The sequence below is a fragment of the Mustela putorius genome, unplaced genomic scaffold (assembly GCF_011764305.1).
Source record: "Mustela putorius furo isolate JIRA1106 unplaced genomic scaffold, ASM1176430v1.1 tig00000577_pilon_pilon_pilon, whole genome shotgun sequence".
In the NCBI taxonomy this organism is placed as follows: domain Eukaryota; kingdom Metazoa; phylum Chordata; class Mammalia; order Carnivora; family Mustelidae; genus Mustela; species Mustela putorius.
The window spans coordinates 3,041,889-3,067,534 of record NW_025421421.1 but is presented as its reverse complement, the minus strand read 5'-3'; the positions used below and the strand labels follow the sequence as shown (position 1 = coordinate 3,067,534).

At 39.7% G+C, this 25,646-nt stretch overlaps 1 protein-coding gene across 1 annotated transcript in view; it reads right to left on the bottom strand.

The window, feature by feature from the left end:
• Positions 1-25,646, bottom strand: part of PCDH15 (protocadherin related 15) — a 731,887-nt gene that overhangs the window by 318,667 nt on the left and 387,574 nt on the right. The window contains exon 15 of the mRNA XM_045081472.1: positions 18,009-18,141. Coding sequence (XP_044937407.1) covers positions 18,009-18,141 — 133 coding nt within the window. The remainder of the gene's footprint in view (positions 1-18,008; positions 18,142-25,646) is intronic.

Here is a 25,646-nt window from a genome sequence, read left to right as displayed (position 1 = left end):
AAACATTGAAGAATTGACAGCATTTTCACAATCTCTTCCAAAATATTAAAGAAGAGGAAATACTTCCTTATTATAGGAGGATTGTATTACCCTCATACCAAAACCAGATGAGGTACCCCAATAAAAGAATGCTACAGGTCAATTTATCTTATGAACATTGAGGTAGAAATCCTTAACAAAATACCAGCAATTCAAATTCAGCAATATATAGGAATGATCACACATAATGATCTAATGTGATTTGTCACAGCTATGCAAAGTTGTTTCAACCTAAGAAAATCAATTAATGTAATAAACAGATTTTTTTAAGAAGGATCATCTAGAAAAATCAAGAAAAGCATTTGACAAAATCCAGTACCTTTTGTGATAAAAATGCTTAACAAACAAGGAACTTAAGGGAACTTCCTCAACCTGACAAAGGACAGCTACACAAAACTCCCAGCTAGCATCATAGTGATGCTTTTATGCTTGGGTCAGGAAAAAGACAAGGCTTATGCTAAAAACTATTACAACATTCTACTGAAAGGTCTAGGTGGAGTAATTAGGCAAGAAAAAAGATGTAAAAGTCATCTTAGAAAGGAAGAAGTAAAATTAACTCCATTTACAGATGCCATTATCTTTTAAATAGAAAGTCCTAAAGAACCCACTCAAAAACGATTAAACTGATAAGTTAGTTCAGAAAGGATATAAGATACAAGATCAATATGAAACTATCCATAGTAGTTCTATATCCTTGTGAGGAATGATGAAAAATGAAATTAAGGAAAAGATTCCAGTCTGTAAACTGAAAAAAACAAAATACTCAGGAATAAATTTAATGAGAGAAGTAGAAACATTCCAATTTGAAAATTGTAAAATGTTGTTAGAACTGCCTGACATGGGGAGTCAGAGCCTGGGTAGGGTGTTGGCAGCCTGTCATGGGGCATCATATTCATGTAGGAGCAAGGGCACTCACGATGCCTGGAATGCGATGGTAACCTAGGAGAATAAACCAAGCTTCCATAAGAGAGAGAGTAGTGGCTTGGTCTGGTTGCAAAGCCCAAAGAGGCTTTGCATGGCGTGCTGTCCACTGTTGAGCTACGAGGTCGTGAAGCTGTCTGCATGGCAATGTCTCCATGTCCTACCATGGGGCTGGTAGGACATCAGTCTCCCGTGGACTATCACAGCACAAGTGGAATGAGGAAGGGAACTGCTTAGCATATAACGGTAGCACCTGGTAGTCAGATGCGCCTGGACTCGGTAAGGAAGGTATTGGCAGCACGCCAGAGTCCAAGTAGGGTGGGGAACGCATCGATATTGGGAGTAAAGGAGGGACAGTCAGGTTTGTGGGATCAGAATGTGAGTGGGCTGGGCGCCTGGGTGGCCCAGTGGGTTAAGCCGCTGCCTTCCGCTCAGGTCATGATCTCAGGGTCCTGGGATCGAGTCCTGCATCGGGCTCTCTGCTCAGCAGGGACCCTGCTTCCTCCTCTCTCTCTGCCTGCCTCTCTGCCTACTTGTCTTCTCTCTCTGTCAAATAAATAAATAAAATCTTTAAAAAAAAAAAAAGAATGTGAGTGGGCTGAGGAGGACATCAGCATGGGGGTCAAGAAGAGACTGGTTATATTCAGTTAAGTAAATATACTAAGGATAAAAGGGTCTGTTCTCTCATTGTGACAGTTATTAGCTATATATATATTTATATATTCATAAGGTATAAAATGTATACATACAATATTACTTATAATGTGTATATTTGTTACACAGACATATATGTAGGCATAAACAAATACAGATGCAAATGAATGTGTGTGTCTATACCATACATTTATGTATGTGGTGTGTGTAGAGACATTTGTATGCGTGTTTGAGCACACTCATGTGTGCACACAGAGATGGGTACATATATTACCAGTTTTGGCCACTGAGAAGGCCTGGAAACAGAGCTAGTCAAGAGCCACAAACATTCTGTGTCCTCATATCTGAGTTTCTAAATGCCACCCCCACTTAAAGACACTGGAACTTTTTAGAGAAATGATTAGACCCAGGATTGGGGTAAGAGAAGTCTAAAATGGGTACTCCAAACATGACAGGGCCATGCACAAAGGACACAAGAGCTTGCTCACATGGGCTCGTCAAGGCTAATTCTGGGACAATTTGAGCATTGGAATAAATAATGGTTGTCATGGTGTATAACCAGCCAAAACAGATAAATTTTTGATTTCATATTAGTATCAATAAATACATGAATAAATACACAGGGGAGAAAAGATAGCTTTCCTCTCAGTAGAATGCCAACCCATCACTGTCAAAGAGATGATGCAATTGGAAGATCATCATTTGGCAACAGTTGTAATAATACTTCAGCCGAAGGACATCAATTGATGTTTAAAAAAAATGAGGAAAGATAAATAAGGGAAGAACATTTGCATAATCTCAAGGTGAGTCATCCACACACCTGAAGGCTGGTATAACTCAGATCAGGTTATCCAGAGCAGCATTCCCTGGAAGGGTCCTCTATAAGCCATCTGTCATCCGACAGGAGTCAATGAGATGCACACAGCATCACTTCACCTTTGCGGAAATACCCATGGCTAAACCAGTCACCAAGAAACATCCACCATCAGACTGAAGAAACATGTAGAAAATAAGCTACCTGCGATCTTCAAAAGCTTGGAGCCGATGGAGGAGATCAACAAGGCATGACGCACCAAAGTCACACATGATCCTGACTGGGGTCATTTTGCTGTAGAGGATGTGAGAGCGTAACCACACAAGTTGACTGGCATCATAGGGCTACACTGTAGGACTGCATCAAAGTCACTCCCCAATTTCCACAGCAGTGTGGTGGTTATACAGCAGACCATACTCTTCATGGGAACTGGAAAGCATACTTGGGGAATGGAGAGCCTGCTAGGCAGTTATTCTCAAACATTCTTGTAGGATTCTCACATTTTTTTCTGCCAAGTCTTATATCATTCCAAAAGAAAAATTAACATAAAATAAACGTGTGCATATGATGACAATGGCAAAGTCACCTCTACACACACACTTAGGTGCCTTACATAATCATATGTGACCGGGTTGGGAGAATATGGTCAGACGTACACCAGCGGGTTCACTTGAGCTCTCTCAAGAAGGAGGGCTGGGGAGTTATTCCAGGGGAAAGGAGGTAGGGAATCAGAGGTGAAGCAGAAATAGGAAATAAAAAAGAAAGCTGCATAGAAAAGAAAAAGAGTATGCGATATGATTGCACTTATGAATATACACATACTAATTGTAAAAATAAAATTAAACAAGGAAAGAGGAAACGTACACAGCTGGGTCTTCTCAGCTTGCTATTGTTGGCATTAATCTTTGAACTTTTCTTCTTGATGAAGAAAAATTCTTCTTGACTCACGAAGGCAACTGCTGATTCAAATCACCCCGCTCAAGCTGGTTAAATCAGGAAAAGCGTAGTTGCAATCAAGCCTTGCTACTCCTTGTAATCATTTGTTTATCAAAATCAAAATTAGCTGCTTTTGTTTGGGGGTAGGGAGTAGGGAATAGCTCTGTTGCCAAGCCGAGTTAATTTTTATTGATAGATGATTCTGGTTTTGCCAGAATGTATGTTTTCTTAATCTGGAACTTCTTAAAAAAACAAATCTCTCTGTGTGTGTGTGTGTGTGTGTGTGTGTGTGTGTGTAGGTGTTTGTGTGTAGTGAGGCAAGTATGTGAATGAGGATGAAAGAAACAAAGACTTTTTCCCTTAATTTTCTTTTTCAAACTGCTACAGGATTTTGTGAATCCATGTTAAATAAAAAGTATTCAATACCAGAAGAAGAGACATGCAAACAAATTCTTCAGTTTCCTTAAGTAACTATTCCAAGGCCAATATTGTTTATTTCTTTACCTAATAAAAAAACCAAAAAAGTTTTCTTAGCTCCAAATCAGCTAATTCCAGGCAGTTAAGTGGAGAATCACCATGGGCTCTTCTCAGCATCAATTTAGTTCCTGTTGTTTTTCTCTAGACAACTGACACCGATTAGCTGTTTATCGAGTATACCTCAGAAACAGTGTTTCTGTTCTTCTCTAATTTATCAAAATCTCAGGGAAATAACTGCATTTGCATACTGAAGCTTTAATCAACAGTAACTGGCAGTGTGTGAAGCAATAAACAGCTTCAAGGCATGCAATAAACTGAGGTTTATTTACAAAACTGTGCAGGGAATCTTTAGTGCCAAGTTACTAAAGGTAATACTGATTACTGCTTTTATAAGAAGAGTTGCTGTCAAAGAGTTGCTCAGCCAAATGTTATTTCACATTCAAACTCACATTTCAAATTAATCTTTTATTTTAATCTAACTTTTAGGAAGAGCAGAATGGTTTAATTCTGGTCAACTTAAAAAAAAATGAAACCCCAAAACTCTTTTTATCAAGCAGTTTGAAATTATAAACTTTTCTTTGAATCATACACTAGTCCTCTAGTGCGTAGTGAATGGAACTCATTACTTTAATACTCTAGTTATAAACCCTGGTTGAAAGATCTTTTATAAGAAAGGGTTGATGAAAGCAGGTCTCAACATTCCCACAAAGTCCCGTGGACAAAGACTTTTGGCTGCCATCTTGCAAGCTAGAGAGAGTCCTCCATGTCTCCTTCAGGAGACATGATACAAATAAGAAGATGAAAGATTAGAAACATAGCAGTAGAGAGGAAATGAAGGTCAGTGTGAAAGGTCTCTTGCTTAGATCTCCAAAGTAGGGTTGCATTTCTGCATACACTCCCCCAGCAGTTGTCCATAAAACTCCCTTCAAGTTAGAGATCTCGCAGTTCACCTTTCCATTCTGGTGACCACCACCTTCTGAGACCCCACTTCTCTGTTTTAGGATGACTATCACCTTGGACTGAAATTCCACATTGCACTACCCCTCCCACATGCATGCATTACCATGGTTAGAAAAATATGGCAACAATTCATTGGTAAAGGCATGCAAGTATTGGAGCAAGGGGAACAAAATATCTGGAAAAATGCTAGATGAATCTTCTTAAAAATGTGTCCTTCTGGGGCGCCTGGGTGGCTCAGTGGGTTAAACCTCTGCCTTAGGCTCAGGTCATGATCTCAGGGTCCTGGGATCGAGCCCCACATCGGGCTTTCTGCCAGCAGGGAGCCTGCTTCCCCTCTCTCTCTCTCTGCATAGCTCTCTGCCTACTTGTGATCTCTCTCTCTCTCTCTGTCAAATAAATAAATAAAATCTTAAAAAAAAAAGTGTCCTTCCCCTTCTGAATATATTCAATTAGTTATAAAAATCATGTTTTTAATTTTTTTGGCATTTCTAGAGGGCATTGTGTTACAGTTCATTGCTTTACTACACTTAGCATATTTTCTTTAAGAAAATGCACAACTCACTCATTCCCCTTTATCTCATCTTGAGGCTGCATGCCCCCAGAGCCTCATTTCAGATTTTATCAGGAATATGATAGTTTTTATCATCTCTGTGTGAGAACACTATGCTATGCTTCCCACACCCTCTTTAAGGAAGTAATTATTTCCTATGTGTTGGAATGTTGCCAGCTGCTGGTCCTATTTGAGATACTTAAGGGGTTGGTCCATATGAAGAGAGTCACCATGTCAAGGCCAAACTGGTTTCTAAAGCAACCTGCATCCAACATTTGCATGCAGGTGTGTGAAGGGCCTACCTCATTATGCAGACTTTCCAACTCTAAAGGGCTCTCTCAGCTCCAGAGCTTTCCATGGGATCTAGGGAAGCTCATCTTCTGTCTAAATTTAATTCAGCTTGCTTCTCTCTTTTTTCCACAGGAGTTGATTCCAAAAACACTCTTTTTTTTTTTTTTTTAAGATTTTATTCATTTATTTGACACAGAGAGAGATCCCAAGTAGGCAGAGAGGCAGGCAGAGAGAGAGAGGAGGAAGCAGGCTCCTTGCTCAGCAGAGAGCCCGATGTAGGGCTCGATCCCAGGACCCTGAGATCATGACCTGAGCTGAAGGCAGAGGCTTAACCCACTGAGCCACCTAGGCGCCCCCCAAAAACACTCTTTAATAAACACCTGCAACTGAATCTTCTCTGGAAATTTGACCTAAGACAGGCACCTATTTAACATCCAAAAATATTATTGACTACATAGTTGGGCATGGATGTAGAGTTTTAGGGCAGAGAGCTAAGGTGGAGATATGAATTAGAGGTATGAGCAAATAACAACTTAGATCCATGAGACCAGATTAACTAATTCCACGAGTGAATGAAGAAGAGGTTAGTAGCTTGAGATTCAAGGCATTCCAACTGTTAAGAGTAAGGGCAATGTGGAGGAACCATCAAAGCAGACAGATAGGATCAGCCAGGGAGCATGGGGAAAAGTCTAGGACACTGTGGTGTTCTGGAAATCAAACACATAAGTTTCTAAGTAAGGAAGGGATTATCCACTCCATCACAGCTTACCCATCGATGGGCAGGAAGATGGGGAATTCACCTGGCCATGGAGTAAGCCCTGGGACCAAAAGAGTCACATCAAAAGTTGGGTGTGATTGAAATCCTGACTTTGCTGTGGTCGAGAGAGAACAGCAGGGAATCTGACCAAGACATTCTTCAAGCCAGTCTGAGTACCAGTGTTGAGTAGCTTCCATAATGAAGGGAGACACAGAAATGAGTAAGCAGCTCAAGTAGGTTATGGGACCAAGGGCATTTTGTGTTGTTTGCTTGTCTTTAACTGGGAGATGCCACTGCAGATTTTGATGGCGATGGAAAGGATGAGACAGAGCCAAAGCTGTTCATGCTGCAGGAAGGTAAAAGGGTGACTGTGAAGCAATGTCCTTGAGTAGCCCAGAGTGGGCGGAATCCAGGAGAATGGTTCCAGGTCAGTGCAAAGCATCCATGCTTAGAAGTGCTGTGGTTTCATTTTGCACTGGGTCTTGCAACCCACACAGCCAGTCCTGAGTGCTGTTCCAAGTGGGGTCCAAGGTCACGGTGTCATTCTGCAAAGTGATTATTACGGATCATGATGATATGAGGAATTTAGAATAAATTCCTCTAGAGTTGGATTTATAGTTGTTTTTAGAAAAAAAAAATAAGTGATTTGACAGGTGATTTATATCTGTCAAATCTAATAGTAAAAAATGGATTTGTATTTTTTTGTTTCCTGTTTCCTTTTTCTCGTAATTCACTTAGATGCAGCCTTCATTTCCAAGGCTCTGAGAAGCCAGTGACCCTTTCAACAGACACAAGGAGAGCTCATTTTTAATCACAGGAGAAAAGCAAAATATACAAATGCAGGTGTAGAGAAAGTGGTAGGTGTGGTGACAAGATGCTGTAAACGTCTTCATCTGAGGGTTTGATGAAGATACGGGGCGGGCAAGGTGCCACAGTAGAGCCTGTCTTCGTGCCAGTGACTCTCTGCCCCCGGCACCACACAAACCACAGATCTTCCCGGGCAGCCATCTGCACAATCAGCCATGGCGGTTCTGCTTTTCGCTCCCTGGTATCAGGAAAGACCATTTTGTTCTTGTTCGCTTACTTTTAGGCCCTTCGTTATTTTTAACAGAATTGGAGAATGTGGCTTTATTTATTTATGTTTGTTTGTTTAAAGATTTTATTTATTCACTTGACACAGAGAGAGAGAGAGAGAACAGAAGCAGAGGGAGAGGGAGAAGTAGATTCCTGCTGAGTGGGAAGCCCTGTGGGGGACTTGATCCCAGGACACTGGGATCATGACCTGAGCAGAAGGCAGACGCTCAACCGATTGAGCCACCCAGGTGCCCCTGTGGCTTTATTTCCTGCAACATATCAAGATTCTTTTCACCCATTTTTTAATATGTTCTACTTCCTATTGAGGCAGAAGTCAAGTCTAATTCCACTCACATATGTACTTAAGGCACACATCTCATACATATGTCTATTAGAGTTAAGATATGAGATAAAACATATAGCCCACAACACTTCTGGGGCATGAGCTCATATTTTTTAAAATCATTTTTATTTCCTTCTTGAGGACAGAAAGCTAAAGAAAAACAAACAAACAAAACAAAACAAACAAACAAACAAAAAACCCTAGGAGCCAGCTCTTTTAAATGAAAGTATCAGAGTTAGGTTTCTCCTCTCCCTATACCCTGCCTCTTTGGCTTTCTGCCAATGAGCATATTGTGGACTATGGACGAATTACAGGGGCCAAATTAGTGTTTGGGAAGAGGAAGACATGGCTATGAATAGAGAATACATTTAAAAATATGTTTTTTCACGTTCAACAGCTTTATATGCTCATAGATGAAAATCATTTCAGATAATATGTATCAAACTTTTTTGGGAGAACTTAGACCTATCAGAACATCTGCTTTAAAGGAAAAAAAAAATTAGCACAACAAACCAGATTTAATGTTTGTAAGAAGGAATTGCTTAGCATTGGAAGACATCTCTCTTCCAAATTTATCTGTCTATATATCCAGCTATTTATTCTTCATTCAAAATATATATTATACCTTGGGGCCAGATGACCAGCATCTGTGGCATGTTTCCACCTCCCTATGTGCGCCCACATGGATATTATACATTTGAGATAATGTTAATGAGGACAGAGCCATCCGAAGTCCAGCGTAAGGAAAGAAGAGAAAACATATTCTCCCCACTTGAAACGAAAATAAAAAGGAAAATAAATGACACTTTCATTTCTCACAGCTAGTAAACAGAACAGGTTATATATTACTAAACTGAAGGGAAAATAGTCATCTTTTCAGTGTGCTCCATGACGTTAATCTATGCAGTAACACATTAAAGTGTCAGAATGCATCAAGATCTCTTTTGAGGACAGCGAAGCAAATCTGCAAGTGACGGTTCTGAAGGGATCCCCCTAACAGAAACGACACTGCAGATCCTACGGCTCGGGGTTTACAATTCATGCACACTGTGCCTGCACCAGCCGCACGACATCCATGAATCATAAACCCTATCATCTTTGGTGTGTGGGGGGGGCATCCTATTTTATAAGAAATATTCATCAAAAAAGAAAGAGAAGAAAGAACCCCCAAACCTTCTAGAACATTTGATAGATGTCAGAAAAATGAATTAGCACCTGGGACGAGACCTGCAAACGCAGAAGGACAGGCTCTATGATGGCTCACATTTCTCTCAAACTGTCTTGGAAATGGATCAATTCCACATCACATCAGGGCAACAGGCATTTTTCTTCAGGACTAAAATTAATAATTCCTTGAGGCATATAGGTTAAATGCTGACACTTTTTGAAACAATTAAAAAGGAGAAGAATGGATAAAGATGAAAGGGAGCAGCAGGTGGCAAGTTGACCCAGTACAGCCTTACACGCATCTCCTGGGAATTTCATCAGAAAAATGCACGCCTTTTCCCTCAGGGAACCAGATGTGCAACATCCAACTTCCTGCACTACTACTCAGGGCTTTCTGTTTTTGTTTGTTTGTTTGTTTGTTTTTAAGATTTTTGTTTATCTGGGGGGGGGCAACAAGCAGGGGGAGCAGCAGCCAGAGGGAAAAGGAGAAGCAGGCTCCCCACTGAGCAGGGAGCACCACAAGGGACTTGATCTTAGGAGCCTGGGATCATGACCTGAGCAAAAGGCAGACGCTTCACCTTTGGAGTGCCCAGGGCGCCCAGGCCTTGCTGTTCTCTCCCGCTGCCCATGTCCCAGCTGTTTCAGGTGCCACTGCAGCTTTGACCAGGAGAAGCCAGGAAAAGCAAAGTCACTCAGACCACAGGAGGCAGCTCAGGAAGCCAGTTTAAAACAGGGGCTGAATTAAGTTTTCCCAGCATCTGTGGTCATTATCTGTATAATATTAGCCTTCACTTTTGTAAAGAAGCAAGAAGAAACCACAAAAAAATAAAATCAATGCTGATCAAGGAGGTCCTAAAAAGAAAAGCAGCATCAGCTTCGTGGGTGGGTCTCCGCTGCTGTAGAAGTGATTAGAAGTTGGAGCACAGCTGGGGGCACTGAGCGGACCTCACTCTCTGGGAAAGAGGACTCTCCCATCCTGCAGTTTGATTTGGGATCTCCACTCTACAGCAGTGTTCTCTTGGACTTTGCAAAAGCTATTGCTCTGCTCTGTTAAATGTATAAAAGATAAGGAAGCTTTCAAATGCTTGAAGTCCCTGGCTAACAACAGCAATTAAAATTAGAAGTTGGTATTATTATTAATATTGATCTCTTGACCACCTACCTCTTGTTTTGCCAAAGTGTCACTCTGTATTTTAAATTGCAAGTGATCATTTCTTCTCAATGGAAGAACTAGTAAAAGCATAACGCAGGTGAATACATTCTTTGCAATGCTTCCATTCACCCGTATTTTTCAACAGTCCATTCATTCTTCCAAATGCCTGGTAACTTGTTGCTCACATTTTTTTTCTTTTCTTTTAAGATTTTATTTATTTATTTGACAAAGAGAGATCACAAGTGGGCAGTGAGGCAGGCAGGGAAGGGAGGGAAGCAGGCTCCCCGCTGAGCAGAGTTAGCTCAGATGCGGGGCTCCATCCTAGTAGCTCATGACCTGAGCTACACAGGTGCCCTTCTTGCGCACTTTTAAGGGTCTCATGCTCTACCAACTGAGCTAGCCGGGCGCCTTGCGCACTTTTAAAATCCCAACTTAGTATGAGTTAGCAGAAAAACAAAAATGGCAATGAACTAAAATAAAAATAATTACCATTAGTTAAGTACTTTCTTTTCTCTATTGTTGGCCCTGAGCCATGCAATTTACATGCTATCCATTTCATCTGGACTTGCCTAACCCAAAGACAATAATCTCTAGCTCTTCAAACTGCTTTCTGTCCTTCACCAAAGGGGGCATTAATCTCTATTATTTTATTCAACTAGTATTTACTGACACACAAATACTGACCTGAACGTTTATATACACACAGGATACTTGGGTAACTGATGTTGCCTCTGTTTTATCTGACCCAGCTCAGATAACAGATTATTCTGACGCAGTTTAAATAATTAAATTTAATATACTCAATTCAATTTACTATACGAATCTAATGCTAAGTCTTTGGACTACAAAGATATTTAACATATTTCTTTCAGTGGGGTCTTTAAACTTCATTTCAATATAATGGATGGGCACTATTATGTGTGTGGGGGTTGTTTTTGTTTTTTTTGGTTTGTTGGTCTGTTTTTTGTTGTTCTGTTTTATTTTGTTTTTGGTTTGTATTTCTTTATTTTATTTTATTTTTCAGTGTTCCCATGACTACTTACAGTATATGCAGAGGCCAGAAATTTATTTCTTCTGTAAAAAGTCAGTAAAAATTTTAGGCTTTCTGAGCTGTATCTGATGTCTGCATATTATTCTTTGTTTATTTTTTGTTGTCATTTCATTTTATTGGTTTACATTGTATCAACTAACCTTTCAAAATGGAAAAACCACTTTCAGGTTACCAGCCAGACAAACAGGTCACCTGGCTCACAGGCTAGAGTTTGCCAAGCCCTGCCATTATTCATTAAAAAAAAAAAAAAAAAAAAAAAAAATCAACACTGGCATTACTTCAAATACATTGTTTCCACTACCATTCATTTTCAGAAATAGAGGTGTGATAGCAAAAATTGACAGCAAGGCAAAAGACATTTTAAATCAAGGAACAACTGTCAGCACTTACTTCTCCCCAATTCCAACTCTTCACTCCTCAAGGAACATGGTGTGTGCAAGCACTGGCATGCTGTTACCTATCCCCACATGTGTATTTGTTAACCATTTTATAAAATGTACTTGAACTTTCCTTTGGGAAGACCTTGGCAGCCACAGGTGGGTGGACCATTTGATTCACAGCTTGTTATAATTAAGATTTGTTCTTTACGGTCAGACAGAAACGTACAGCCGATGACTAGATATTCTGTAGGAGTGTGCAAGAATGAGCCCAGTCACACACAAAGTCAAAGCCTTGGGAACCAGGCCCTTTTCCACTTTGCTCAAGGCATCAAGCCAAGAAGTGTAGGAATGAAAGAAGGAAAGGCAGGGTGAGAGACGCTTGATTTAAATGCCAAATGATACCGAAATGCACCTTCCCACAATCTATTATTCCTTCCTGTGGGCTTTCATTATAAGCACAAAAGTTCAGCTCTGCATTATCCTGTGCCCAGTATGGATAAGGACTCCCTTGGAGAAGAAATGAAGTGGCTACATTTCTTCCAGGCAGCTTTCAAGCATCCGTCACTCACCTCCCCTTCTGCCGTAGAGCTGACTCCTTCACCCTTGTCTCTGTCTAAAGGTCTACCATTGTCATTTAGTAAAACTCTTTAACCCTTCCTAATAGGACACCTTCCTTTTTACTTTAAAACCAATTTCGTTTCTAGGGACTTCAAGTGTGTGTGATTTTCTCACTTGTATTCATCTTCCTTCCTCTCATCTCCCCTCTGACACTGGGATAGAGAGGCTACAGAGGGGAAAACCCACTTCTTAAAGGGACTGACTGTGTTGAGGTTGTGTGGGGATCAGTGTGGGAGGAATTGGCACCAGCAGACTCCACTGTTACGGGGCTGGATCCCAAGTAGCCATCCTAGGGACTGGTGGTGACTGGAGGACATTTGTGCATAATGCTCGGCTGGTGGCCCTTTGGTGTACATCTCAGTGGGTGATCATGTCTCTTTTTTCCACATGCTGCAGTTAGTTCCCCTCACTTTTATCTGCACTTAGGAAACACAACTCTGAAACCTACAGCCCCAGGCAGGATCATCTTACCTACAATGTGGTCAGCAGTCCATGCCCTCTTGCCAACTGCCCATTCCACCATGACATACCCCAGGGCATTTGAGCAGACTCAAACCCCAGCAACCATTCAGTTAAAGAACTGGCTACCAATCTACCCTTCCTCCTCTTGGATTTTCTTCTCTCAGTCTTGGACTAAGAGAAACATTGGACCAGCAACCATTAGAGGACCAAAAATTTCACCCTTACTACTTGTATAGTAAAGGTCTCCAAAACCATATGCAATTTTTCTACCTAGATTCATGGAAAGTATGCCACTAAGGACCAGGAATTTTTGAGGTAGGATGTGAGAATTTATTATTATTTTTTTTTCTTAATGTGCTTTATCTAGGTTATAACCCACATTCTATCTATAACCTCCAAGTGAGAGAAGAAAATATCCAACATTTCCTTTAATTGCTTCTTCCTGAGACTATTAAAATAAATCAGATCTTCCCTTCAACCTGTCATATATTTTATTATCATAAATATCATAAAATTAACCTTTGGAAAACACAAAACTAATGTAATAAAAAAAAACACCTACCACCCATAGGGAAAAAAGAAAAAAAATAATAGTTTTACTATAGCCTAAAACTAACATAATACAATAGAGTCCTGATTTAGGAGTCAAAGGGGAGAAAATAAAAACAAAAACAGGGGCGCCTGGGTGGCTCAGTTGTTAAGCATCTGCCTTCAGCTCAGGTCATGATCCCAGGGTTCTGGGATTGAGCCCCACATCGAGCCCCACATCGAGCCCCACATCGAGCACCCTGCTCAGCGGGAAGCCTGCATCTGCCTCTCCCAATCCCCTTGCTTGTGTTCCTTCTCTCTATCAAATAAATAAGTAAAATCTTTTAAAGAAAGAAAGAAACAAACAACAACTACAAAACAAAACAGACCCAAAACTACTCTGGCTCCCAAACCTTACTGTTTCTGAGTTTCTGTTTTCTCATTTGCCAGAGAATAAATATAATACCTACCTACATAGTAGGTCAGTGTGGTGACACAAAACAATGGGGTATCACAGAGAAATAGAGGACACAGAACTGTGTTTTAGCAGGTGAGGGTAACTAACCTCCAACAATGCATCATAATTTGTAAGTGAAAAAATTAAAAATAAAATCTAATAAGTAAGGGAGAAGTCCCTTTCTAGGGAAAGCAAGACACTCCTGTTGTACTGACATCAGCTTTGGTCATGTAGCCTGTGGAGCCATTTGCCCAGCTGAAGATAATGCATTCTTTTTTTTTTTTTTTTTTTAAAGATTTTATTTATTTATTTGACAGAGAGAAATCACAAGTAGACGGAGAGGCAGGCAGAGAGAGAGACAGGGAAGCAGGCTCCCTGCTGAGCAGAGAGCCCGATGAGGGACTCTATCCCAGGACCCTGAGATCATGACCCGAGCAGAAGGCAGCGGCTTAACCCACTGAGCCACCCAGGGGCCCCGAAGATAATACATTCTTGACCTATTAATTCAGGAGCAACCCCGTGAGTTGCTTTGGCCGATGGAAAATGCTGTGGTTAGTAATTCCATGCCTCACTTGTAGGTAACGATGAAGAACTGGGTTTTGTTTTGTTTTGCTGTGTTTCCCACAGCAAACGCTGCCCTCAGGAGATGACTTGTTCTAGACAGAGGCCGCTTGGTCAGCTGGGCTGTGGAGTGAAGGCTGAATACAGCACCGTCTCTGCTGGCTTTTGATGGTACTGGCTGGGGAGTTTGGCAACATAAACCTAGCTACCCTAACTAATCCCAACTTGACAGTTAGAGGCAGAGTGTGCCTGATAAACACCCAGAAAATAATAGCATGGTTTCCAGAGACTGGAAGTTGGTGAGGAAACTGTTACTGAAAGCTATCAGGATGGGAACCATGGCTGGCAGTGAAAACTCATTTAGCAAAATGGTTGCCCGCAGTGACCCGCAAGGCAAGCGATGAAACAAAGAACCCACAGTTCTGGACATCGGAGCAGCCAGGCAGCTAGTGGGGGTCTCCTCCTTGAGGATTGTGCACCCCTGAGGTGAGGAGCTCAGGAGCAGCCTGTCCCAGGGTTTGGTGAAGGAACCACGGGCAGCAGGGTCAGGCCTCACTTCCCGGAGAAGCATTAAAATCCATACAGTGGTTTATTGCGTCTGTCTTTTCACTCTGTCAGAAGAACAGCAGTGCTCTGCATGGATGCTGTCCCTTCATCCTGATGTGGGTGAAACGGTGCAGGATGGAGTGGGAACTGATCCGTGGTGAAGATGCAGTGGGAGTGAGAAATAACCCTTTTCAGTCACAAGTTGTTGAGATTTTGAGTCTGAGTGTGTGCAGCATATATCCCAGCTACCTGGACAGGCAGGTGCCTCATTAAGTGCCACATACGTGTCACCAATTATTATTTTTATCTGAGCACCAGGGTCATGGTGATGGTACAAGGGGATTTCAAAATCTCAGAGAGTCAAAGATGGAAGAGGCTGATGAAGCTAACACATTCTAGTCACTTCAGTCCTTGAAGAAATTGGCTCCACATCCAGCGGTGTGCTGGTAAGGAGAAACAACTGGCTGTGGATGGAGTCAAAGGTACTGATTTGTCGCATCTGTTAATTTCTGTAGCATAAATGTGCCCACCATGGCTGATTTCAGACTAAAGATGGACACAATGGGACAGTGGGGACAGCTGTGCACAGGGGCTCCCACGATCCCACGATCCCAGTGCACAGCTGGGGCACACACCTCTCATAGGTTTCACTGGCAAGTGAGGGTGATATACAATCATGCTCTGGAGAAAGATCTGACCAACTCTGGAAAACAAAAATGCCACCTAAAGCCACCCCTGCTCAGCATAGGGGTGTTTGGAAAAGCAGGGCTCTGGCTCCCAATCTCCTCCACTGAATGCCATGGATGCAGGAGCCAGTCAAGACAGCCTTAATAAGCTGAGGAAAATCACAGCCTCCCCAGCAGTTTTGAGATAGAATGAAAGGAAAATACTTAGAAGCAGAAGAGGAGAAATAAGGATTGTTTTCCGAGACAAAACCACTTTGATCTCAGTCAAAACAGATCATGCTGAAACCAGGCTGCTGTTACCTTTGAAAATATATTTCTCCACAAATCCTGTCTTTCTAAATTGAGCAGTGAGTCAGCAGTGGGCAGTGTGGCATGTGAAAGAGATGAGGACAGAGCCAGAGGTACCACTGATGCGTTCTGTTATTAGAAGTGTCTGGGAGAGTAATTTGGTAGAAGCTTTTCAGCTTTTAGGTCACTAGTTTAAATTCCATCTCAGTTGATCAGGAGCAAAAGGGAATGGTTGCCAGCTGATGAAAAAAAGCCTTGATGATGACACCCTCATTCTTTCCCATAGAGACTGCCACTAAAAGTGGCACCCTTTCTTTTGCTCCTACCAGAAGCAGAAAGGGTGAACAGAAATGTCATTCTCGTATTTGCTCAGCTTTTGCAGTAGAGAAATTTGAGATATGAAAAAGATCAACTCCTTTTCATCTTTAACTCACAAGTAGAGTTATTCTCCTATAATATGGTTCCTGGACATTTTTGGGATTTACTGAATTGAGACCTAGGACCATCTTATAAGTAAGTTTATGCTACTTCATAGAAAGTTAAATTGTACAAAGTCACATTCCAAAGGAATATTTAAATGCAAAACATGTACAATGTCTTAGCTTGAATATCACAAATCTAGGATTTATTTAGGTTTTCTTCTTGTTTACACAAATAAATCCATATATGGGCATATATAGATTTATATATATATATCTATATATATAAGACTTATGTTACTGCATTAAATGGACTTGTCTTCATATTCATTTTCAGAGACTATGGGGTTCTTTTATTTTGTCCATTAAAATACTCCAAATTTCCTTGTTGCTAATATGACTACCTTCACATAATTTTGTTTCCCACTTCAATAGTAAATGAACCACAGAAGCAAAGTCTCTGTAGTTACCTGGGGAAAATCAACCAAATGGATACTACAGCAGAGGAACAGAGAAATATCTGGTAATGCCAGACACAGTTCCAGCAGCTTCAGGTATGAAGAGGGATCCAAGGGAATGAGCCTTGTTTTAGAAATGATGAAAATGCAATCAACTGATCTAGGCCCCAGTTACTTTCCACAGGGTTCACTTTACACATCTGGGCCATGAGGCTGATGTGGCTTATTACTTTCACATCCTCTCCAGTTCAAACATTCGCTGCAATCCCCACTTTTACCCCCTCAGGCTTTGGATGAGAGGGTGTCCGCATTCAAATGGGAGGTGGGCAAGATGTAACTATGTCTTAGGTCATCTCTTGTGGTGGTAAAGATCAGTGCTGGGATTTTCCTGAAGTATCACATGCACATCTTATTTATTTATTTATTTATTTGGCAGAGATCACAAGTAGGCAGAGGCAGGCAGAGAAAGAGGAGGAAGCAGGCTCCCTACTGAGCAGAGAGCCTGATGCAGGGCTTGATCCCAGGACCCTGAGCCAAAGGCAGAGGCCCTACCCCACTGAGCCTTCCAGGCACCCCTCACCACGTCTATCTGTCGTACCCTTCAAGGCCAGCTTTCCAAACTCTCGTCAGCAAGCTGACCCGTTGCCGTGTAACAATACCAGCAAGTTATTTCCCTGTCCTCTGGACATCCACAGGTCGAGTGATGGGTCATCTACCTGTGGATTCTTACATTGAGGGGCAGTTATCAACACCGTATAAAACCCGACTTGTAGATTGAGTGAAAGATACAAGCATTTCTGGCCAAACGTGCTTTGGTCAGAAATATATATAAACAGTGAAAACAGAGCACTCATCCTACTAGTTACAAAATATGCCCACGAATCTGGACCTGCAAATGCAAATATTAGCTCAACCTCTTCCCTTCACCTAAATGGATAAATGAGGCCTAGCAATTGTGAGATTTGCCCATGGCCACAGAATGAAGATGACTGCCTCAGAATCAGAATGCCTACCATTCGTCCCTGAACCCAAAGCTATTTTCTCTATACCACACTGCAGCAAAACTAAATCCTGCTGGGCAAAGGAATTCAAGTCAGAAAATAATAGTCAGCTGCAGACTCTTTGGGTGCAAAGTACAAAATATTCAAGTGCATGTTTCCAATCCCTTCATTCTGTCTTGTAATGATTGCAGCTAATCCCTGCCAGCTAACGTTAGTCCTTCGGTTGTGGCAATCAATAGAATGGATTAGCTGAGGAAACCCTCCATCCATATGACCCCCGTTTTCCTTTCCAGATGGACCTTTCCTGTACTAGAGTGCAAGCAGACATGTGAATCCCCTCTCCCCATGCACAGATACAGACCCATCAGCCTTCAAGGTTGTCTCCATAGAGCTCTACGTATATACCGAGAAGCATACCTGTAGATTTAATAAAACAGCTCCGATCCTCATGGCTTCACTGATTTCAAGGCTGTACATCAGCTGTGGGAAGCGGGGAGGGCTTTGATTATTTGGAGGAAGCACTTCAATGTACACTGTGCAGATGGAGTGTCTGCAGAGAAAGAGAACAGAATAGGATGGGTAAAAATCTACATCACCTTTCATGACGGAGTGCAGTCCGCGTTCTGCTGTGGGGCTGACAGGAGAGGACATTTTGAGTTTTTACAGAAGACAATAAAATAATTCAGAATGAAAGGATGTTAAAATAAAAGTTACCACCAGAATATCATGTTTCTATGAAATTATCTCAGTAAAAAGTAAAGAATGCCTCAGGGTACCGATTTATCCTGCTTAGATTAATAGTGTGAATTAAAACGGAATAGCAGTACAAATAAAGCTAATAAATTAACAGGAGCCTTGACTGCTGACTTTACTTTTTAATGTCTTTCTAATAGCAAAAAGCATTCTATAAATATCTGGTAATATGAGCTGTCCTTGGGGCTCTCTTCCTATTAAACCAGCAGAGGGAGTATTGATTAAAATAACACACAAAACGTAATACGGGCTGTGTTTTATTAGTTTTCTTGCTGACATCAATGGCTTCATGTAAATGCATGTCAAGAGTCAGACTCATAAAGTAATCATTGTGTAAATTAGTTGCAAACAAAACTAAAGGTGTTTTTAAGTCTTCTTTGAAGAATATACTATGAAAGGCTAGAATTAGATTTAATTAAAGCCTTACATTGATAGGCAATTTTTCTGAAGGTCAGGAGGACATTCTGTTACTAGAAAGACAAAAATAGGAATGCGTACATATTCAACTTTTTTGATATCTCTAACCACTGAAACTTCTTTGCTCAACAAAAGCTATAAAAGCAAGACATTCAAGATTTATACTGAAGTAGCACTGGCTAAAATGATAGTAATGAGAAAGTCATCTTCCATCTGGAAGAAGATGCCACCACTAATGTCTGACTACAGTTAGTCTGCTGTCTTGAAGAACACACAACCCCTGCTTAAGCATGCTTTAAATTTATTTTAACAAAATCACCACTTTTCACTAAAAACACATTTGTTATCATTTCTATTTGGGGGCTAGAATTTCCTTAAGGTAGCCCAAAGTTCTTTTGGGACACCTGGGGGGCTCAATTAAGCATCCAACTCTTAATTTTGTCTCAGGTTACAATCTCAGGGTCATGAGATTGAGCCCCATGTTGGGCTCCACATTGATCTTGGCCCTAGCTTAAGACTCTCTCTCTTCTTCTGCCCCTCCCATCAGCTTGCCAGCTCACTGTCGTTCTCTTAAAAATATATATATATATATTTCTGGACATACTCTCAATAGATGAGTACCTATAGAATACAAGCACCTCTAAAAAATTGCACTGACTTAAAAAATTTCATACTTAACATCTATCACAATATTGTTCCAAAATAACCTCATTTTAAATTAAAATTTCTTATAATCAGTTTTTGTAGTTTATAATAATCAAAGTATCTGTATTTCTTCTGGCCTCTGAATTTATCACTTTATTGTTAAAATTTGTCAATAAAATGAATTAAATTCTAATGTTTTCTTTACAAAAAATACATTTGTGTGTGTGTGTGTGTGTGTGTGTATTTACAACTGAGAATTTAAGAGTAAGATGTTTACAGTAGGTTAAAATCGTTGATGAAATGTTACCTATAACCTTACAGGTATTAATTTTAGCGCTAGCTGCAGAAGACAATATGGTGGGAAGAAAAATATCCATAAGTTACCAAATGTAATGTGCATTACAGAGCCCCACTTCTCATTTTGAAGTAGCCCTATTATCTTCCCAGGTGGTGATCTGGTTCCAACCACACCCCAGGATACCTACTGTCCCTGAAACTACTCTCATGACCCTGGCTTCTTTGAACATCTGGTACCCATCAAGTCATTTAAACATTTTGTAAGTCTGTTCCTTTTTCCAGCCAGCACACTTGTCTGTGCCTAAGAAGTTCTCTAACATCTGCCCTCCGCCATATTGGTAATAACCTTGGCTGAGGGATGTTATTGAGCATAGGATCTGTAACCACACATCCTTGAGTTAGAATTTGGATGGGTACCACATCCTGGGCAAACTATTTCAGTTTTACCACTGGCACCCAAAATATGAGAGTAGTCCTGACATCACACTTTAGCATAAGGGTTAAATAAGATCACATATGTGTGTGTGTATACGTGTATTTTTGTTGTATGAATGCACATATAAAACATTTCTCTATTATTACTGATAACTGTTCAAAATAAGGACTCCTGTTCTATAGAGTGGAATAAATAAGCTTGATAAATTATTAACTTCCCTTATAATTTTTTAAGCATTTTAATTGCATCCTTTCCCTTTTCTAGGCTAAATAACTAGGGCATGATACCCTCGTCATCTCCCCAAAGTGGGGTGTTTTGGGGCATATTAGATCTGAATCTTCTGGTGTGGGACAGAAGGCTCTCCATTTTCAATGGATATACAATATCCTTACACACACTTGGTTTAGAAGACCACTGGCCCAGGAGCTTTCGGCAAAAATGTGTGTAGGCTCACTTACTTTTTAAGTTAGTAGCCTGGGGCTTCCTCTATAAACTGACCAAAGGCTCACCTTGGTAACCCTGGAGGTAAGAGATTCTTTCACTGATTCACAATTTTTTTTTTTCTTTTTTTTAACCTAGAACACACCTGTACTCCAGATTCAAAGTTTTCTTTCAAAAAGTTAGGTCTTTCCTGCTTTTGGCATTTTTTACAGCTTCAGTTTACTGGCCTGGAATACTTGCTAAAGTCTTTACCAAATATGAGGCTCTTCTCCCTCATGAAAGTACGGTTTACACTGAACTAGTTATACTCTGTGTGTTTCTTTACTCCTCCCCTTTTGACTATTTTCCTCCCAAGAGGACTAACTTGTTACATCCACAAAACTACAGGAAGGACCTCTACACCCAAAGAGGCTGGGTTTATCAGCTACGGAGATGACAACTTTAAAGTGTAAAAAACAGAGAACCCTATGACCCCAGGCAAAGGATGGACAGAAGAGCTGTTGCCCAACACCTGCTTCTCCTTCATCCAAACTTATTCCTCCCCTTCCTCTGCTCCTTTCCACAATTCAAATGCTAAAATTGCTAATTACATTTGTTTCTGCTCCTCTCACCTCACCCCCCCCACTTGGATCTGGGGATTTTTTGAGAAAGATCAAGTTTCAAGGTCTAGCATTTTTCATCTTCAACTTCCTAGCCCTTCCTACAAGGCATTGAAATAAGCTCCAGCCTTCCTGCTTTTTATCCCTGATGTCAGCATTGTGGCAGAGTTAGCTTTCCTGAAACTACACACCAATAGTATTCACAATAAAATGATACCCTAAATGTTGTGATAAATACTAGTAATTCAACAGCATCAGTTAAGCACATAATAAAACAGGACAGTCACTAGATAAATAACATTTTATGTGAACATTTTGTATTAACATTTTATAGCTAGTCTTAAATGCATAAAATCAAGCAGTTATATAATACAGATTTTATTTTTTGTAATGTAGCCAGTATGATGTAGGTAGACCTCTATTTCTAAAAAAAAAAAAAAAAAAAAAAAAAAGAAAAAATCATAGCACTTTCTCTTTCTCATTTGGTAATGAAGGTCAAAGTAGAACCCAAGGGCTGATGTATTTTCTCAGGTAATCTTATAATTTTAAAAGACCCTAGAAACGATCTAATTTAACTCTCTCATTTTACAAAAGAGGATTAGAAAATCAGAAAGATTAAGTGACTGAATCAAGGTTAAAAAGTTAATTAGGAACTGCAAATAAACTAAAAGGCAAGGCTTCTAAATTTGAAATCTGTCCGCCTCTTCTCCGCAACTCCCCCCCTTCTGCAAGAACAAATTTGGGAAATAAATTGGAGATTTTTGACTTATCTGCTGTCTGTGTGTTTTTGTGGGTGAGTAGAAACATCCCTAGTATAAAACATCTGTAACAAAAGATGCTATCTTACAAGAAATCATGAATTGGTTCAAATCTTGAGCTTAAGGTATGATACCACAATTCATTTTCATTATATCATGCATGAGACCTCCTATATACATATATACATATATGTGTGTGTGTGTGTGTGTGTGTGTGTGTATTTGGGGGTAAGACCAAAATAGAATTTGAATAAAGAAGAGGTTTTCACCTTGCAGAAATATTTGAAAAGATAAAAAGTCCTTTTGTTTCAATATGAGAGTAGTACTCAGTAGCAACGAGATAATGTTGCTGAATTGTGAACTGTACAATGTATATCGTAATATACTATGGATGGGTCAACCTATGCTATGGGTATTTATTTGTAACCTACTTCTTTACCTTGCTTCTGAGGTGGAAGTATGTATATTGTTTTCCCTAGTAGACTTAAAACAGAAATTGCCTTTCTTTTCCTTTGTCTCCCACCAACACTGTGCTAGAAAAGCTCTATTTACAGGACAGCCTTCCTGAGTTCTATTTTACTATTTTGGAAGTACATATAGGAAATCTATAGGAGCAAAGGTTTCAGATTTAAGACCAACGTAGGATATCAGAGAAACTTCTCAGGGGACATTGCAGGGACAGAGTTTTAAGACATAAGATGGATTTAGATTTAATGGCAGGACATTCCACAAAGGCGAAAACACATGTACAAATTCACAGGGCAATAAATTAAAAAAATGTAAGTTTTGTAGCACTACAGAGAAGGCTATAAATAGGAAAATGGTAAAAGTAGGATCTGAGAGATCATGCAGGGACTCATGCGTTATATAGTTATTGATTTAAGTTTCATCTTGACCATTGGGGACTGGCTGATAGACTTCAAACAGGTTAGTGATATGCTCAAATGTGCCAAGTAACGCATGTTCTCACAACACACCATTCTTCATCAAGTCTCTGGGTCTTTGTTTTTATTGGTCCTCTATTTGGATATCCCATTATCATTCCTGTCGAAGTTAACCTGTACTTATAGTTACCTACGATTGTGTGTCTAGTCTTACCGGTGCTTCTCCTCCATATGAATACTCTGAGGCCGGAGATCTCATCCTGTTTGTCTTATATTTCCAGGGCTTCCCCAAGAGGGTAAAAATTGTGAGAACTCAGTAAATTTTTGCGAAAATGAGAGTACTCCTGTTTTCTATTATTAATGTTAAATATATAATGTTGCCATTTAAAATAATAAAATTAGAGATAAAATGATTTTATTTGAGAATGGACTATTTAAACTTGTTTTAATTAGACAGAACATTGGAGTCCATGAAAAAAAAATTGGGTATCAAAATATATGCTGTGCCATGCACCATTTTATTGTAATTATATTATAATATATTTGGGGACAGGACTGTCCGTCATTCTCTGTCTTTACAAATACCTAGTTACAGTACATTATTCATATTAAAATTCAATAAATATTAATTTAATTCAATTCAATAAGTATAAGAAAACCTACATACACCAGTAGAATAAAGACTATGTCTGAGTGCAATTATTTTTTAAATCTTTTGGTTTTTATCCATCCCTTATACTTATGAGAAATTCAACAAAACAGAAAAAAGATTATAGACTATTGTTCCTCTTACTCTCTGAATCTGTACCAAGTTCACTTTATTAGGATAACAAATACATTAATAGTTAATTCACATATACCTTATTTTGTTATTTAAATTTATGAATTAAGATTTCCAATCTGAAAAAAGAATAAAATGGAAAATTGCCTTTTTCTTTTTTTTTCTTTTAACGTTACAATATAAGTAGGTTTACATATCACTATTGATGGCCCGGTCATTTTGTAAAATATATCAAGGTCTGTACTTCCATGCTGATAATTTTCTAATAGCCTCTTCCTTTCCAAGGAAATACTGAAAGCAAAACAACACTTTAGTTCATTCATCAAGTCAATGTGAAGGCTTAATTTTCTTCCAGAAAACAGTAAATGTCATTATCCTATAGGGAACATGACATTATCCCTGCAGGGAGAAAGGGTGTATCCAGATTTTATTCTCTGTAGGTCCCACTTGATATCTGACTGAACACTATAAGGTGACCTTTTAGTGTCCAAACCACTGTCTATAAGGAACACAATGAGGCCAGGTCAATTACATGCTTAGTGTCACTAAAAAGATCTGTGTTCATAATCTGAAGATAGTGTATTCTGAATCTGAAGATAGCATTTTGTTTCCTGGAGTTGAATATGATTTTACTCCAGTGAAATCCTCTTATTACACTGATTATTGTAGGCAACATCTTTTTATCTTTTTTTTTAAAGATTTTATTTATTTATTTGACATAGAAATCATAAGTACGCAGAGCAGTAGGCAGGGAGAGAGGGGGAATCAGGCTTCCTGCTGAGCAGAGAGCTCGATGCGGGGCTTGATCCCAGGACCCTGAGATCATGACTTGAGCTGAAGGCAGAGGAGTAACCCACTGAGCCACCAAGGCACCCCTGTAGGCAACATGTTATTGAGAAAATCAGTGATACGACTTGCAAATAGGAACTGAATGAGAAGTGGATTATAAAATATCACTCGTTAAATTATAAAATAGTTAAGTCATCAGTCATAATATGCAAATATATATATTTTTTATTGGATCTATGGGCTATCCTCAAGGAAAATAAAAAGTCATGAAATAAATTGATGACTATTAAGGGACCCTAATATAAGTTTAAATAGTAAAAACAAAAGATGCCTTAATTCTTAAAATTAACATTATTAGTACTGATATTATGCAATTGCATTATTTTTTTTCTTCTGAATAATCATGACAAAAGATCATGGCTATGGCACAGAATGGAAGATAAAGTCTAGAATCCCATAACTAGTTCAGGTGAAGGTTCTGAAACTTGTTTATCAGGTGGGTGGGAGTGTTGGCAAGGGGACATTTAGCCAAGTCAATTATCATCTTTCAGCCTCAGATTTCTGGTCTGCAAAATAGAGTAATGCAAAAGCCACAGTGTTGTTCAGATTAGAAATTATGGATAGAGAGTAGCTTGCATGATGTCTACTGCATGCTAATTAAAGAGCATCAACTGTCTTTAATTCCTCTTCAGAAAAACCCAGTATGAATAAGGTATTCTTTAAATTCATTCAAACTTTGGCTCTTACTTTAGGTCAGATATATAAAAATATAAAATTATATATTATATAAAATATTATATATATGTTCATATATATATAATTAAAATATAAAAATATAAAAGTATTCCACATTTCTTCTCAAGGAACAGCCCTTAACTATTTTCTCACATTCAGACATACACATCTATTTGCCTTTTGGGTATATGAACAGTGGCCAAATCCAACTGAATGTGCCCCAAATTCAGCTCATTTCCTTCATCTATACCATGCACACCACGTTGACATCACCACCCTGTCACCTTATACAAAAAAGTGGGAGATAGTTTTTCTGACCATTCCATCTATCCACTTTGCCAGCATGCCTAGTTCAAGCCCTGGATTTTTCCAGTGGTGGAGTCCTATGTGATCTCCTTGCCTCCAGAGGCATCCCCCTCAAATTCATCTCCCACGAGGGCGCCAGAAGGATTTTCCAGAAACTAAACTTAGAAACTCTCATTCAACTTCTAATTTAATGTCCTTCATGAATAACCTGTAC